The sequence below is a fragment of the Pleurodeles waltl genome, chromosome 3_1, assembly GCF_031143425.1.
Source record: "Pleurodeles waltl isolate 20211129_DDA chromosome 3_1, aPleWal1.hap1.20221129, whole genome shotgun sequence".
Classification (NCBI taxonomy): Eukaryota; Metazoa; Chordata; class Amphibia; order Caudata; family Salamandridae; genus Pleurodeles; species Pleurodeles waltl.
Genome location: NC_090440.1, coordinates 1,918,843,709 through 1,918,858,315, shown reverse-complemented (window position 1 = coordinate 1,918,858,315; position 14,607 = coordinate 1,918,843,709). Strand labels below are relative to the sequence as shown.

Genomic DNA, 14,607 nt, shown 5'->3' with positions numbered 1-14,607 from the left:
CAATTTAGAGGTGTGAGTTTAACACTGAAATAGCTTAATTGCTGCAAACGACAACCCATAAGATACCGATAAAGACATGGGAGGGAAACAACTTGCCTTGAGACAAAGGAATACCCACTTTAAGAAGAAACATCCCAGTACCCTGCCACCCTCTGAGTTTTGACCAGCTTTTTAGGGTCGAGTGCAAAGCGCTCTGTCTCTGGTGTAATGTAATCTCTCTGTGGGCTTTTGCACATCAGTTTGGTTGGTTCGTGGGCTTGCCTTTTAAAATTCGCTTGATTTAATCAGTGAAAGGCATGTATACGTCATGTCTTTTCCGGTGTTTAGCCCGCCTCGAGCACACCAGCCAACTACTGAAAACATACAAGGCTCCATGTTTTCAGCATGATTTCTGGACTACTTTTTCTCTTTAATTCGTAGCCAGCGCAATCTCGCTGGGTAGTAGTCGAGCACTTTGCATGACATCAACCGTGTTACATGGATATTTGCACTTTTGCCGGTTACATGGATAATTGCACTTTTGCCGGTTACATGAATAATTGCACTTTTGCCGATACGTTACACTGCGAGCGAACTTCTGCTTCCTTTTGTGTGTCTGCTTTGCACACATGGCATCCGTCGGCTCACTTATGTGAAACTATTTTATTTTTCATTTTCAGTTATGTGGAAAGAAAAGTCTGGTCAGGAGTTTACAACGCTAATAGCTTTAACTCGAGCAAATGCGAGACCCACTGCATGGCAAATGCTTGTTCTGCTTTATGCTCAGTTTTTCCCCGCCCTGTTGTCACCTTGCTTGCACCATAAACTGCAGGACAGATGCAAGATGAAATTGCAGCCGATCCCTTCTGTTGGCCAGGACAAATGTACAGACGAGGCTACAAAGCAGATGCTTTGGTAGCTGAATAGTGAAAGGCTTCGCCTGCTCCACTCGAGGTGCAGGTTCAGGATGGGCTGCAGATGTGCAATATTCCCTCTTAAACACAGTGTAGGCAGCAGTGCTTAATTTGTGCTTGTTGTTTCCGGTGCTGAGCACCAGCACTTATTTGTGAGGGCCGGGGCTTATTCTTCTGGCTCAAGCATTTGCTGATAGCAAAAGACACATATGGGACACACGGAGGAAGGGAAAAACGAAAAAGCGTCCCAAAGGGAGACAGTAGGAAGCTGCAAGAGTGAGCTGAAGGGGCAGGGATTGGCTTTATATGGATTAAAGAGGCCCGAGATGGCTTCAGGATTACGCCGCCTCAGTATTTCCTACTTGCAAATTTAATTGCAGCAGCCGCGCGTTTAGGAGGAAGGCTTTGGGCACTGGCACCTTTTTATTTACAAATTAAGCACTGGTAGGCAGCAGTGCAATATTGGCTCACATAGAAAAGGTATAATATGGACTGCAACGCATACAGGGAAAAGAGGTACACGCTCTTTTCATCCTTCAGACTTGCACATTTTCCAAAATCGCAAGAAAAACGTGCAAACGAAGTTAGTACTTGACAGCAGTCCCCAAGGTTTGCTCAGAGCTTTTTCTCACACTGATGTATTATCTCATAGGGTCACGAGCTAGAAAGTCGGAGCATTAGAACACCCTTTGTGCTCCTTTATCTAACGCCTAACACCTTTTTGGTGACTCAGAAATGTGCAAGTTTCCCGGAACGTATCAAAACTGATAAATATGCAGCGTGAACTCTTGCTTTGGACGTTATTCATGAAAGGTGTTTCTGGTGTGATAACCCTCATTGAGCCATCAGCTGCACAAAACAGGATGGCCATGATGCTAAAGCATTTGATGACTGCCACAAACAGCGGCCATTTTGGCCTGTAAGAAGTCATTTGACCAACACTGAGAAAGAAAAACATATTAGTGTTATTTTCTGTTTTGTTTTGTACTACTTGCTGAAAGGATTTAAGAAGTTTAGAAAGACCTCTGAAAACAGATGTATGTAGAAACGCTGCCTTTCATTCTTCAACAGTTTACCATGTGGACAAAACCATCCCCCATAAAACAGCTTGTTTTTAGACCATGAAGACAGAGCCCCTGGAATGCAGTGACGTCTAGTGATTCATCCGAGTGTACCACACTGCCGGTGGTGGCACCGCCTGCTCTCACTGAATCACACTGAAGGGTGCCTGGGATAGGTTAGCCAAAGAATGAAACACTGCTCAGATCCCCAACACACATCCCCTGCGTCACCATGCGAGGAAGAGCAAGGCCCGGAACATACTCATGTTCTACTTGTGAATACAATTGCTGCAAACTAGACATTTTCGGCACAGACGTTTTCGTTTCAACTAAGCCACAAATTTCAAGAACCAAAATGTAATTTATTATAAAACGAAATGCTACCCAGTTCAATTATTTATCCAAGGTTGATTTGTAAAAGGGAAAACATGGCGGCCAGTTTAAAAAACGAAAAACTTTACAAAATGAGGAAGCAAATATCACCTCCGTACCAATGAATTTTAACAAAGCACTAGGGCCTCGCTGCTAGTACTTCAGCGGACTCCACCCATCCATCCATCTGAGCAGGTTTAACGTTAAGTATAAGCAACATAATGCTATTTGGACAATGTCCTTCAAGACAGGTAAAAGTCACATTCATTACACCAACAGTGTCATGGCGGCGGCACAGGTCCGTGATGGGCGGGATGAAAAACAGGAGCAGTACAGGAACTATCTGGCTGTGGCCACGTAGGTCTGCCTGACCCTTGTGGACATAGAAGAGTGACACAGACAGAAGACCAAGAGAGCACGGCGAATGGAGGGGTTCGCCCAGCACATCACTGCAGGAAATGAGGAGGATTCAGCAGAAGCTATTAATAATCTGGATCCAGGCCCACACCCTTAAAATAATCTGAATGTGCTGCCACATGGACACATTCAGCAGCGCCAGAACATTGTCTGTTTATCATTCGGAGCAGCAACCTGCAGGAGGTTTCATCATGATGTACACTTGTCAGCTGCTGGGGAAAACTAGTTCATTCATTCGATCTGGGCTTTTGCAGCATCTTTATTTTCGGGTTTGGAGGGGCAAAGTGGGCCCTGGCCACCCTTGCGGTAGGAAAGCATGCCAGATGAGCAGACATTCAAAGTAGAGTCTGTCCTCACCACAATAAATTTGGTATGGCATTGAGGTGGACAGATGGCATTTTTATTCAGTGGCTGGTTAAACACCAGGTTGGACATGAAGATCAAGGGTAAGGGCAGCAGTGTAGGTGTTAGACCCGGTTTCAACTGGAGTGTTCCCCACTGGTGTCGTGGGGCCTCCGTACTAGTGAACCCGAAACTGGCTAGCCAAGCACTCCTCTCCAGCACTTGATTCTTCTCAGGGTAGCGAGATAAAGCAGTCCAAGGTTTACTCAAGGAGGTGAGGTGGGTTTAGACAGTCAGAATACGGGGTACACTGTACTACCAGCTAATAAGATCAATGTCTATTCAGTGCTTTATTATTTTTTTTAAAAAGAAAAGTACTTTAATACACATAAGAGGAATATTCTACACATAAAACTAGGATCAGCAGTAAAAAAACAGACATCTCTACAACTCTCTGGGCCAGAGTTCTGATCCCAAACAGTATTATAGCGCCTTGACGCTGAGCACTATACGAACATAGTTAGCATGTAGACACACAATTAGCATTGCATTCTACAGACCATGTTGCACAGGGTTGCTCTCATTCGCTAAAGCCATGATATCGACCTTTACATGGTAGTATGATGTGAAGTCAAACGTTCCGGATCAGCCCCAGAACTCACCACCCAAAGAACAGAAGTGCCCTCCCTTCCTTAGCAAGGGCACCACTCTGGTGGCGTCAGGGATCTGATCACAGGTGTCTGATGTCTTGGCACAGTTTACTGGAGTCCCACTAGACCAGTAGCCACTGGCTAGCTGAAGGAGGGTATTAGCTGGCCAGAGTGCCAGTACACTGTGGTACTACCATGTATCACAAAGAGAAAAGTATGGGGGCCTCTATCACAGGAAACTCTTCCCCAGCTGCAGATTGTAAATGTAAGTATCACAGGCTCCCACAGCACAGGGGAGGGGTCTGTCCAAAGTTATCTGACCTTCAAAGGATTGGTGGAATCAAGCTTCCCAGTCTCCCTTGGTCTCTCTTGATGTGCCTCAAGCTTCCTCATCTTGAGCAGCTGTTTGCAATTTCCTTGTCTTCCAAGCTGATGGTGTAGGACAAGCCTCACACACAGCTGTTCCTCTGCTTCTGTATTCAGGCTGCTGATTGATCCTTTTTCTCTTTCACAGCTGGCAAATTCCTTCACACCAGAATCCATCCATCACAGAGAAAACTCTCAAGTTCAGACACGGTGAGCAAGCTTACTTGCCTTCGCACCACGGGCCCACAGCTGGCTTCTGTAGACGCTTGTTAGAACCGAAGACCAGTCTTGAACAACCACTGACCACTCAGGCCACAATTTTATCACCTCTGATTGATAAGCTGATCCAACCAGAGGATCTACTACTTTTGAATCCGGATGCCCCTCCAATGATGAGGTCTATCTGTGTCATGCTCACTGCTTGCATAAGACATGTATGCGATGAGCTACTGGGCTTCAGGACATGCTCTTGGTATCAGCCCGGGCTGTGCCCCAGAGAGGAATTTTAAGTAACTCCAGACCAGGAGGCACTGATCATCACTGAAAAGAAAAAGGGGGGTCCCTCTTAGCAGTGACTGCAGCTAAACACAGATAAGAGCCCATGTCTACCCCAGCCCACCAGGGTTCTCCAAGGAGGAGCTGGCCTGTCAAGCAGAACAGCTCAGCTCACATTAAACACAATGACTCACCTCACCATTCTCCACTAGGGAAACTACTGGCTCTCAAACACACATCCAAGGTAGACAAAGGGAACAGGACACAGGCAAAGAAGACTGCACAGACTTCAATAGGGGGGTGGCTAGTAGCTCCCCCACCCCACCACCAAGGGTACAGGGACACAGGTATCCCTGATTATAAATGTATTGCTGCCACCACTGTCAGTCTACCACCACCTTGGTAGGCAGGGCAGTAGCCGCTCTCAATGAAATAGGGGCGCACTATTCATGCCCCCATTGACCTCAGAGCTAAGCTCTAGGGTCTCAGTCCATGTAAACAGGGAGATCCTCAAGGAGGCATACATGTTCGTCATGTTCATTGAGGTAGGGATCTAGAAACTATACAGTAACCTTTAAGGGAATTGCCTATAAATCACCATAAGGCAGTGGAAGCATGCTCTCCAGAGACATGCAGAAGACTTACTGTCCCAACAGTACGGCATAAGGCTATACCACCTGGTCACATGCCAAGGGATAGATCTCCCCAGGTACTTGGTAGCTGGTTGCGGCAGGGCCATGGTACATGTGGCAGGGAGAGCAGGGATAGCCCCTTGAGATGCAGGTTGTTAAAAATTGGGTTACTGGTTGGGGGGTGAACCCTACTCAAGCAGGAAGCACAATGTCTTGGGGTGAAACATAAGCAGGCTTTAAACGAACCTGTGCTTAACCCTCTGGTAGATTGCCTCCAAGTTAAGCCTGACTGCTTTTGTGCCAATGTGTACAGCATTTATGCAGCACTTCAAACAGCAATAAAGTGAAAACACAACCCAAGAAAAATGCCACACAATTTTAGAAAACTAGAGTAACATTTAGTAAATTGACACCAAAATGCAAAAATCCAATCATTAGTGCCAGATATGTGCAATTTCAAAGATTTAAGTGCAACTAGTGCCAAGTAGCTCAAAGCGCCAACTGTGGTATTCTGCTTTCATAGGACCGGGACTAAATTATAAGTTCAGGCCTACAGTGATGGACAGAGGGCCGGATACAGGGAAAAGGATAGGCCTGCTGAACAAGAGTACCTTAAATCCTGGTTGCGGAGCATTGAGAGATTCTACATCAAGAATGCGCCACACAACTTCAGTTTCGAGGAGCTGCGAAGTTGCAATGCGAGGTCCTGCACTCTCTTCAAGGATGTCAACGAGAGGTTTGCAATGTAAAATCCTACATTTAAGATGTGCCACGCACTAGCGGTTCCGAAGAAGCTGTGGGGCAGGGATGTGGAGTCCTGCGTCGTTGCTTAGATGCAGTCAACGAGAGGATTGTGATGCGAAGGCCTGCATCGCGGGTGCATTGCACAGTGGCTTTTCAGAGGAGACTGTGGGCTGCAATGGGAAGTCCTGGATCAGGGGTGCCTTGCACAGCAATGGTTCTGAAGCAGAGCTATGAGGAAATGTGTTGCACTGTTTCCGTTCTGCCCACAGGACACAGCTAGGATGGCAGAACACCTTCAGGTCTTCTTCCAAGGGTCCACTACTGGGGTGGAACGATTTGGAGGACACAACTCACAACAGACTGAGTACAGGTGTCAGGTTCAAGATGGTTGAAGCCTGTTCTGTCCCTGAGGCTTCTGATCAGCAAGCCAGCTGGCCCTTAGAGTCACTCTTGTGATCCTTGGTTCAAGGTGCAGGTCCAGTCCTTCACCTAGGCAGCATGCCAGCAGGGCAACGCAGTAGCTGGCCTTCTGGTGGAGCAGCACAGCAGTCCTTTCTGAGTCTTCCACAGGCTCAGAGGTGTACTGAAGAGTTGGTTCTAAGGGTCCAATATTTTTACCAGGTGCCCGCTTGGAGTAAGAGAAAGTTTCAGAGGTTTCCACCCCCACAGGTATTTGGAATTTCCTGCATCCCTGTCTTGGCTCCAGACTGTTTGGGGTTACAATAGACCTTTTTTGAGCGTGCTCAGGTAGACCCTTTGTGATGTACAAGTATAATAGGTGACAGCTCATCCACCTCCTCAAGTCAGAGATGACCTATCCTGCCAACACTTACCATCCATTTTGCCTCACTGTCTGGTAGCAATACACAAAGGCTAACTGCAAGCTACACTTATTCATGTGACCCAGGATACAGGCTGGACACACCAAACTGTTAGGACAAGAAAATGCTAACTTTCCAAAAGTGCCATTTTTTTTTTTTAGAACTGTGACTTAAAATTCAACTTTATATTTAAAGAGGGCTTTCAATTACAATTCTTTAGACACCAAACACAATACTCCCATGTGCTCCCAATTAAACATTATCACTTGTTAACTGTGATAACTTAACACAATGTTATCCTATGGGAGAGGAAGGCCTTGCACTAGTAAAAAACAACTGTAAGAGTTTTTCAATACAAGGACATGTAAAACTTAAAGGAACATGTCCAACTTTGTAAATACACTGAACCCTTCCCTATGGGCTGCTTAGGTCCTATCCTAGGGGTGACATATGTATTGAAAAGGATGGTATAGTCCTGACAAAAGGCTTATTTTTCCAGATCGAAATGGTAGTTTAAAACTGCACCGACAAGCTACAATGGCAGGCCTGAGACACATTTAAAGGGCTACGTAAGGGGGTGGCACAATCAGTGCTGCATGCCCACAGTAGCATTTCATCAACATGACCTGGGCACATGTAGTACTGCTCTACTAGAGACTTACAAGTAAACTGTGCCAGTTGGGTGTAAGCCAATTTTACCATGTTTAAAAGTGGGCGCACAAGACCTCTTGCATTGGTTAGCAGTTGTAAAGTGCACAGAGTCCAGAGGTCAACAAAAATTAGATCAGCAAAAACGGAGCAAGAAGGCAAAAAGTCTGGGGAAGGACCACCCTAAGACTGTCAGGTGTAACACAGGCGGTTTCACCTGTGTGGATGATTGGAATGTAATCAGTACCTTATCATTATGAATGAGTATGGAATGAGAAAGCTTGGCCTCCTTGTATGTATGTAAAACAAGCCAAGATTATAGTTGTTTTGCATAGGACTACTTTTAATTTTAATTTGTGTGATAAAAGCTGTCAAATTCAAGATTTATAGACACAATCAGAAATGTTTTGTTATGTTTTGAGTAAATATGACCAGGGTGGCATACACTCTCAATTATAGTTCTTAAGTCCTATCTTTGTCTCTGCTGAGTTGGGAGGAGGGGATGGAGTCCGACCTGGGTGCCTCCCCGTCCTACCTTTAAGGACCATTTGCCCTTATTTTATTAGAGTCTCATCGCAGCGTGGAAGTATCTGAGGACCAACACCTAGATGCCAGTGCAATGGAAGGAAACAAAGGCACTCAGCTTTATATCACTTTACAATTGCTTAAGAGAACCTAAGCTTTGGAGGCAGGTTTTTCGTCCAGTTCAACCCCCTATATGTAAGTGGTAAGTATGCAATATAAGAATGTGCCATGTACCTGTGTGTATGACTAATTACACTAATATTGATTTTAACTAGATGATTTTAACAGCACTTTCTAATTTATTTTGTATTTAAATTTATTTTATAGTGCTATTTATCCCAATGTAAGGTGTTAGTGTACTTTACATCACACACACAGTGACAATGATTCGTACAAGTGTGTAACTCAATGTGCAGGAGATGTTACATAATAAAATGAGGATTAAAAGGCATTTGAGTCACATATCATCCATAGTGGTAGGTGTCATATGTTAAGCCTGTCTGGAGAAAGTCAGGATTTAAAAGGTTGGGGTTATCTGTGCTAATAAGACTTTGTTATTACTCATAGGAAACCACTTTTAGCAACCTTAGAATAATGAAAGATAGAGGAAAAGGACAATAAGGTTCTAAACCCATGCCTTGCAGTTTGATTGAAGCTCCTTGGTGTTGTTTCATAGCTTACTGTGCTGTATTAGAACAATTGTAACTTATGAACTGCAAGTGACAAAATGATCTCTGTGACAAAAGCACTAGTCTGTACACGGTACTATCCACATAAAATTCAGACCTATGGTCTGCTTTGCATCACGCACATTAACATATGAGGGGATATTAGAAAATTCTAAGGTTAACTGGTGTGCCAACTTTCCCATTTTCTAACATCCCATCATGAAATTACACTAATTTGAAATAAATAGCACCATTGTAACTAAGAATTTAGGAGTATATTTAGTTCTTTTGACAAACTGGACGTCATAAAAGAATATTTACTGGATTAAAACACATTTGAATATAAATTGCAAATTCACCGAGATACACAGTCACATTTGATCTGTGTATCACTAGAGACGATCCCATAAACACAAGTCACAGGTAACTTCTGCCTTCCCCCAGTCCTGGTTGGTCATTCAATCTTTGGTGACTGCAATTGAAAAGGTATGATGGTGGCTGCAACAGCGGCACACTCCTTCTGGAGGAGGCTCTTTTTGCATATAGAATGATCAGCCCACCTCGCTTCCGTCAACAGTCAATGAGAAGCACTCTTTTGCCAGTGTTTGTAAGGCATGCATGCACCTTCCTATACTAACACATTACATGCAATGCCAATTACATGGTTTTTACCATCAAAACAAAAAGAATAAGAAAAAACAAAAGTAATGGAAACCAAGTGGAAAACATGAATTTTGACTAAATATTAGTAATGTTTTTTTATTGCAAAGAAGTCCCCCAATGTTCAGGTCTTCTTGCATAATCCACATTAAAAAAAAATAACTAAAAAAAACCAAGTATACTATGGACGTCAACCACAGCCAACCCGACTACGATTACAGATTACAGACTCTCGTAAATTCTTCAACCTTGCACTGAGAATGTGCTCATTTGGCATGCACACTTGGTATATTTAGGCTAAACTCAACTCTGCCTTGCATTATCAGAATTCACTGCACCCAATGCCCGAGGGCACCACAGGTACATAATACTGCAGCCATCTCCATGCAAGAACAGGAGGATAATCTGTAGACTTCTCTGAGCACACATAGGTGATGCGCTCAGAATATGAACTTTTGATTTCAACTCTGCCCACTACCTACAACATCTATAATTCTCCAAACTTGGCGATAGTCTTGTTGGCTTACCTGTAAGGCAGATGCAAACTGGATGGTGCTGACAAGTGCAATTGTGGCCCCTTGTGGGAAGTTGAATATCACAGTCTCCACAAAGTGCGATGTGTCAATCTTAATATCCACAAAGACGTAGAGCATCTGTATCCCCTTTGTAGCATCGATGGGAACTGGAAGGAAGAAAAATGGACAAACATTTAAGTAATCCAAAAGGGGTGGTATTATATGACTTCAAAGACAGCATTTCTGTGACCTCCAAACAAATCTTTTCACGACCTCCATTGGAAATAATTTGGTAATCTCCACTGCAAACATCACTGTGACTAGCAGAGAAGGACCATTTGGGCTTCCAGGGAAGCCTCTAGGTACCTGTGAGAGGAAGCTTTGTGGTCTCCAGAGTGGAATACTCTTGGGGCCTCGGTGAGGAAACAGCCTTGGGGTCTCTGAGGGTGGTGTACTGTAGTGGTCTCTCAGAGAAGGTCTGACGGAGATTCTCTGGAGAAAGGTCTTGTGTTTTATTAAGGAAAGATTCATTGGTTCTCAGGAGAAAAGACTCTTGTAGTCTCCAAGATGAAGATTCATGGGTTATCTGAAGGCATGACACTTGCAGTCTCTTGGTGAAACACCCTGTGTTCCCCTGGGGTGAGCCCTGTGCTTGGGAGCAAGCATCCTTCTTGTTAATTAGGATTGGTTATTACGCAATAAACAAGAACAATGTTCACCTGTTAGTATCTCTTACCTCCACTCATTCGCGGGAACAAATACAGCTTTCATCAAAAAGCACCCTGTGTACTATGTGTAACTGCACTGGAGCAATTTCCCCTGCATACTCCGCACTCTTAACAGGTGAGTGTCCTCTGACCCAGTCTACATGGAGTAGTTATGTTGCATGTGCTTTTTAAGTTACTCTGTCACCTGAAATGGGCTTATAATGCAAATGTGGAATATTTAATGCAGGTCGCGTTAGTTTTTGATTAAAGCATCAGGTTATCGAAAGTCAATGTAAGCTTAAGTGATTCATACATGTTCAGAACATTTTTTCCATAGAGGAGATGCAGGGGTGGAGAAGGAACTTCTGTCTTTTTGAGTATGCTACATTCAAGGAATGACCACCAGAGATGTACGTTTGGATCACAGAGATCACACTCGCCTGTAAAGAGATCACTGTGTTATAGAAACAGCTCGCCTGCATTTTCAGCTGCACATGTAAGCAAGGGCTCCCCAATAAAAAAAAATGACATTGGCTTGCCAGGATAACATCGGTGGGAATCCTGTCTGCGTCTGGTGGGCTGATCCATGCAGGCAAACAACTTGTTCAGGGATTAGTTATAGCGAAGAACAGTTTTTATTAAGTTCTCAAAGTGGGATTCAAGCTGAAGCCAACACCGAATCAGATCCCTACATTTTAACCACTGCTAGAAATGTCAGACAATTTCCAAAGCTGGAATGCCAAACATGTTCAACGGGGCTGGAAACGTTTATGACTAGTAAGGTCTCTTTCTTAGTTTAGTTCAGCTTAAGGAAATTCTAGCACATCTGCATACCCAAAGAGGTCAAACACTCTGCGGCCTCACCCACCGAGCCTGGCAGGGGAGCCTAAGACACTCAAGTTCTGCTAAGGAGGAGTGCCTTCAAAGACTCTGTGCTATAGAAAGAACGAATGTCCCTTTCAAACTCCATGCCTGCGTTGACACCAAGCAGAAGAATCTGTAGGTAGCAGCTGCAAGCCTAAGCTTACCCCTTTGTACCCCTGGCACTGCCCATTGCTGCCTATGATCTTGGGCACAGAACACAATGTCAGGAAGAGAATGTAAATTGACTGCTAAAGAGCCCGGCTTACTTTCTGTTGTGTTCACTGTCAGCCTTTACTTTGGCCCTCATCAACAAATATGAGATTGTCGATGAGAAAAGGGTGGAATATGGGATCTAGGCTCTAAAGCCAGTGGAAAGAGCCAAAGGGTGTGTTTTGTCCATTTTGCTGTCTTGTTGACGCAGGAGCAAAGCTGTGCCCTCTCACCATCTGTGCTTTGGACAGGAATGTCAGCTCAAACTCCATGCTCTGATATGAGTGCCCTCTTACTCTGGGCTCTGAAAAGCAATACCCTTTCGCTCACTGTACTCTGACTAAGAGCAATGTCATGTCTTTATTCTTGAAGAAGCGGTATTCTCTTTACTGTCACTTTCTGAATAGTAGGAATGACCGGTCACCTGTGAAATTGGACAAAATAGCCCTTTCCTGCTCTGAAATTTGCACAGCAGGGACTTTTTACCCTTGATACTTTTGATAATAGTTTCACTTCTCCATTCATACTCTGAAAAGTTGTGCCTATTTAACATCCACATTCTAAAGAATGGGTGCCTGGTCCCCCTTTTAAACTCAAACCAGTACAGTGCCCCCTTTGCCTATCCTCTAGACAGGAAATGTGTCCTCTCACGCAGTGTACTCCGACTAAGAGAACCCTTTCCCTCTCTGTACTCTGATGGCGGGAGTGCCCTCTCGCAAGTCATACTCTGAACAGAAAGGCCCTCTGTACTCCGATTGTTGGAGTGCCCTCTTGAAGTTATACTCTGAATAGATAGGCCCTCTGTACTCTGATGGCGGGAGTGCCCTCTTGAAGTTATACTCTGAATAGATAGGCCCTCTGTACTCTGATGGCGGGAGTGCCCTCTTGAAGTTATACTCTGAATAGACAGGGCCTCTGTACTCTGATGGTAGGAGGACCCTGTTACGATCCACACTGAGTGGCAAGGTTCTCACGTTCTGTACTCTATGGATTGTAGGTTGCCAATCTTCCCATACTCTGAATAGCGATGACTTCTCGCCCTGTGTTCTCTGATAGAAAGAGAGCCCTTTCACAAATCATACTCTGAAAAGGAAGGACCTCTCAGCTTCGGTACTCTTATGGAAAATGTGTCCATGTTAGCAATAGGACGTCCCTCTATATTCTTATGGAAAGAGACCCCTCTTACAATCCATTATCTGACCACTAAAGACCTTTTCGGCCGCCTGACTGAAAAGTATTCCCATTATTTGTGCTATGACAGGAAACGCCACTTCTGCCTTCCCATGCTATCATAACAAGTGTCCTCTTACCCTCTGAACAGGACTCTTCTCTCGTCTTTCACATCTGTATTCTAGACAGTAGTGCCCACTAACCCTGTGCCTTCAATCTGGAATGCCCTTACACCCTTCGAACAGAAGAATATGCTCGCCTGACATTTTCTCAGAACCTCATACTTTCAACAGTAGCAGTACCCTTTCACCCTCCATACTCAGGAGTACCGCTCTCTCGTCCACGTGGTCTGATAGGAGTAGTGCCTTCTCACTTTCCTTAATCTTATAGGTGAGGGCCCCCTTGAGGCCCAGTGGGGAACCCCAAGTGCCCCAACACTCAAAAGCTATCACCACATCCCCCCTGAAAAACTAAGCCTGAAATCGGCCCACGTTGGATATGAGAATAAAATTCTCAGGACTTACTTTTTCACAAAATAAACAATTAATTGCGGCAGAAGCCAGTTTATAGGTCAAGTGCGCAAGAGGTTTGACCTGTTGTAAGTAATGTGGGCTTTTAACCACGTCCACCTCATGCCCATCACTTTCACTAGTTTGTGGGCTTGCCTTTCAAAAATCACTTGATGTCATTGGTAAATGCTTTACGTTTGTCCCGCCTTGAGGCTGTTTTTGCCAAGCCTTGCAGACTGCCCCTGTGACATGGATTATTGCACAATTGCCGATATACTTAAGCGTGAGTGAACAATTTTTTTGTCTCTCCCCTTCATGCTGCATGGCGGCCATGGTGCTCACAGCGCGAACAGGTACAACAGCGTGAACTTGATTGGCGGTATTGAAGCTCTGGTCATATTGTTCACAGTTACCTAATCAGAGTCATTTCTTGTGGCTCTCCCCTTAAAACACTTGAATTGGTCAATGCTTTACATAAAATAGAAATCTTCAAAGCAAAAGCGGCTCCCCCCGCAAAGAGGGAGAGTTGATACAACAATATTCACTGAACTCAGGAAAACTCAACCGATAATGCTTTGCAAGCATTCTTTTTCACAACATTTTTGCCTATAACTCTGCCTGTAGTGGTCCTATGACAATGGGAACACCATCAAAATGTTCAGCACGATGCACTCTTTCTGTCTATTTGATCTTTAGATCGCCACACTAGGTTAGTGGGGACCCCAAAATAATAACCCCTCCCACCATACAGTGTCCTTTTTAAGAATTCTCATGCCTGGAACTTTTGTTTTACAGCTGGGAATAGCTTGTGTTTTAAGGGCCTTGTTTGTAATATCACTGCTGTAGGCCTGCTACTCCTGAAAATATGTAATGCAGTATATCATCTAGGGGTGGTTACTGTAGGAGGCTGGACTGGCTTGTAGTGAGTACCAAGGGGTACTTGCACCAGGCCCAGTTATCCCTTATTAGTGTATAGGGTGTCTAGCAGCTTAGGCTGATAGATAATGGTAGCTTAGCAGAGCAGCTTAGGCTGAACTAGGAGACGAGTGAAGCTCCTACAGTACCACTAGTGTCATATGCACAATATCATAAGAAAACACAATACACAGATATACTAAAAATAAAGGTACTTTATTTTTATGACAATATGCCAAGAGTATCTCAGTGAGTACCCTCAGTATGAGGATAGCAAATATACACAAGATATATGTACACAATACCAAAAATATGCAGTATAGTATTAGAAAACAGTGCAAACAATGTAAAGTTACAATAGGATGCAATGGGGACACATAGGGAAAGGGGCAACACAAACCATATACTCCAAAAGTGGAATGC

General features: G+C 44.3%; 1 protein-coding gene across 3 annotated transcripts in view; it reads right to left on the bottom strand.

The window, feature by feature from the left end:
* Positions 1–14,607, bottom strand: part of DPH1 (diphthamide biosynthesis 1) — a 1,238,545-nt gene that overhangs the window by 541,657 nt on the left and 682,281 nt on the right. For all 3 annotated transcript variants that reach the window (XM_069226145.1, XM_069226146.1, XM_069226147.1), the window contains one exon: positions 9,822–9,976. In XM_069226145.1, the coding sequence (XP_069082246.1) occupies positions 9,822–9,976 (155 nt within the window). The remainder of the gene's footprint in view (positions 1–9,821; positions 9,977–14,607) is intronic.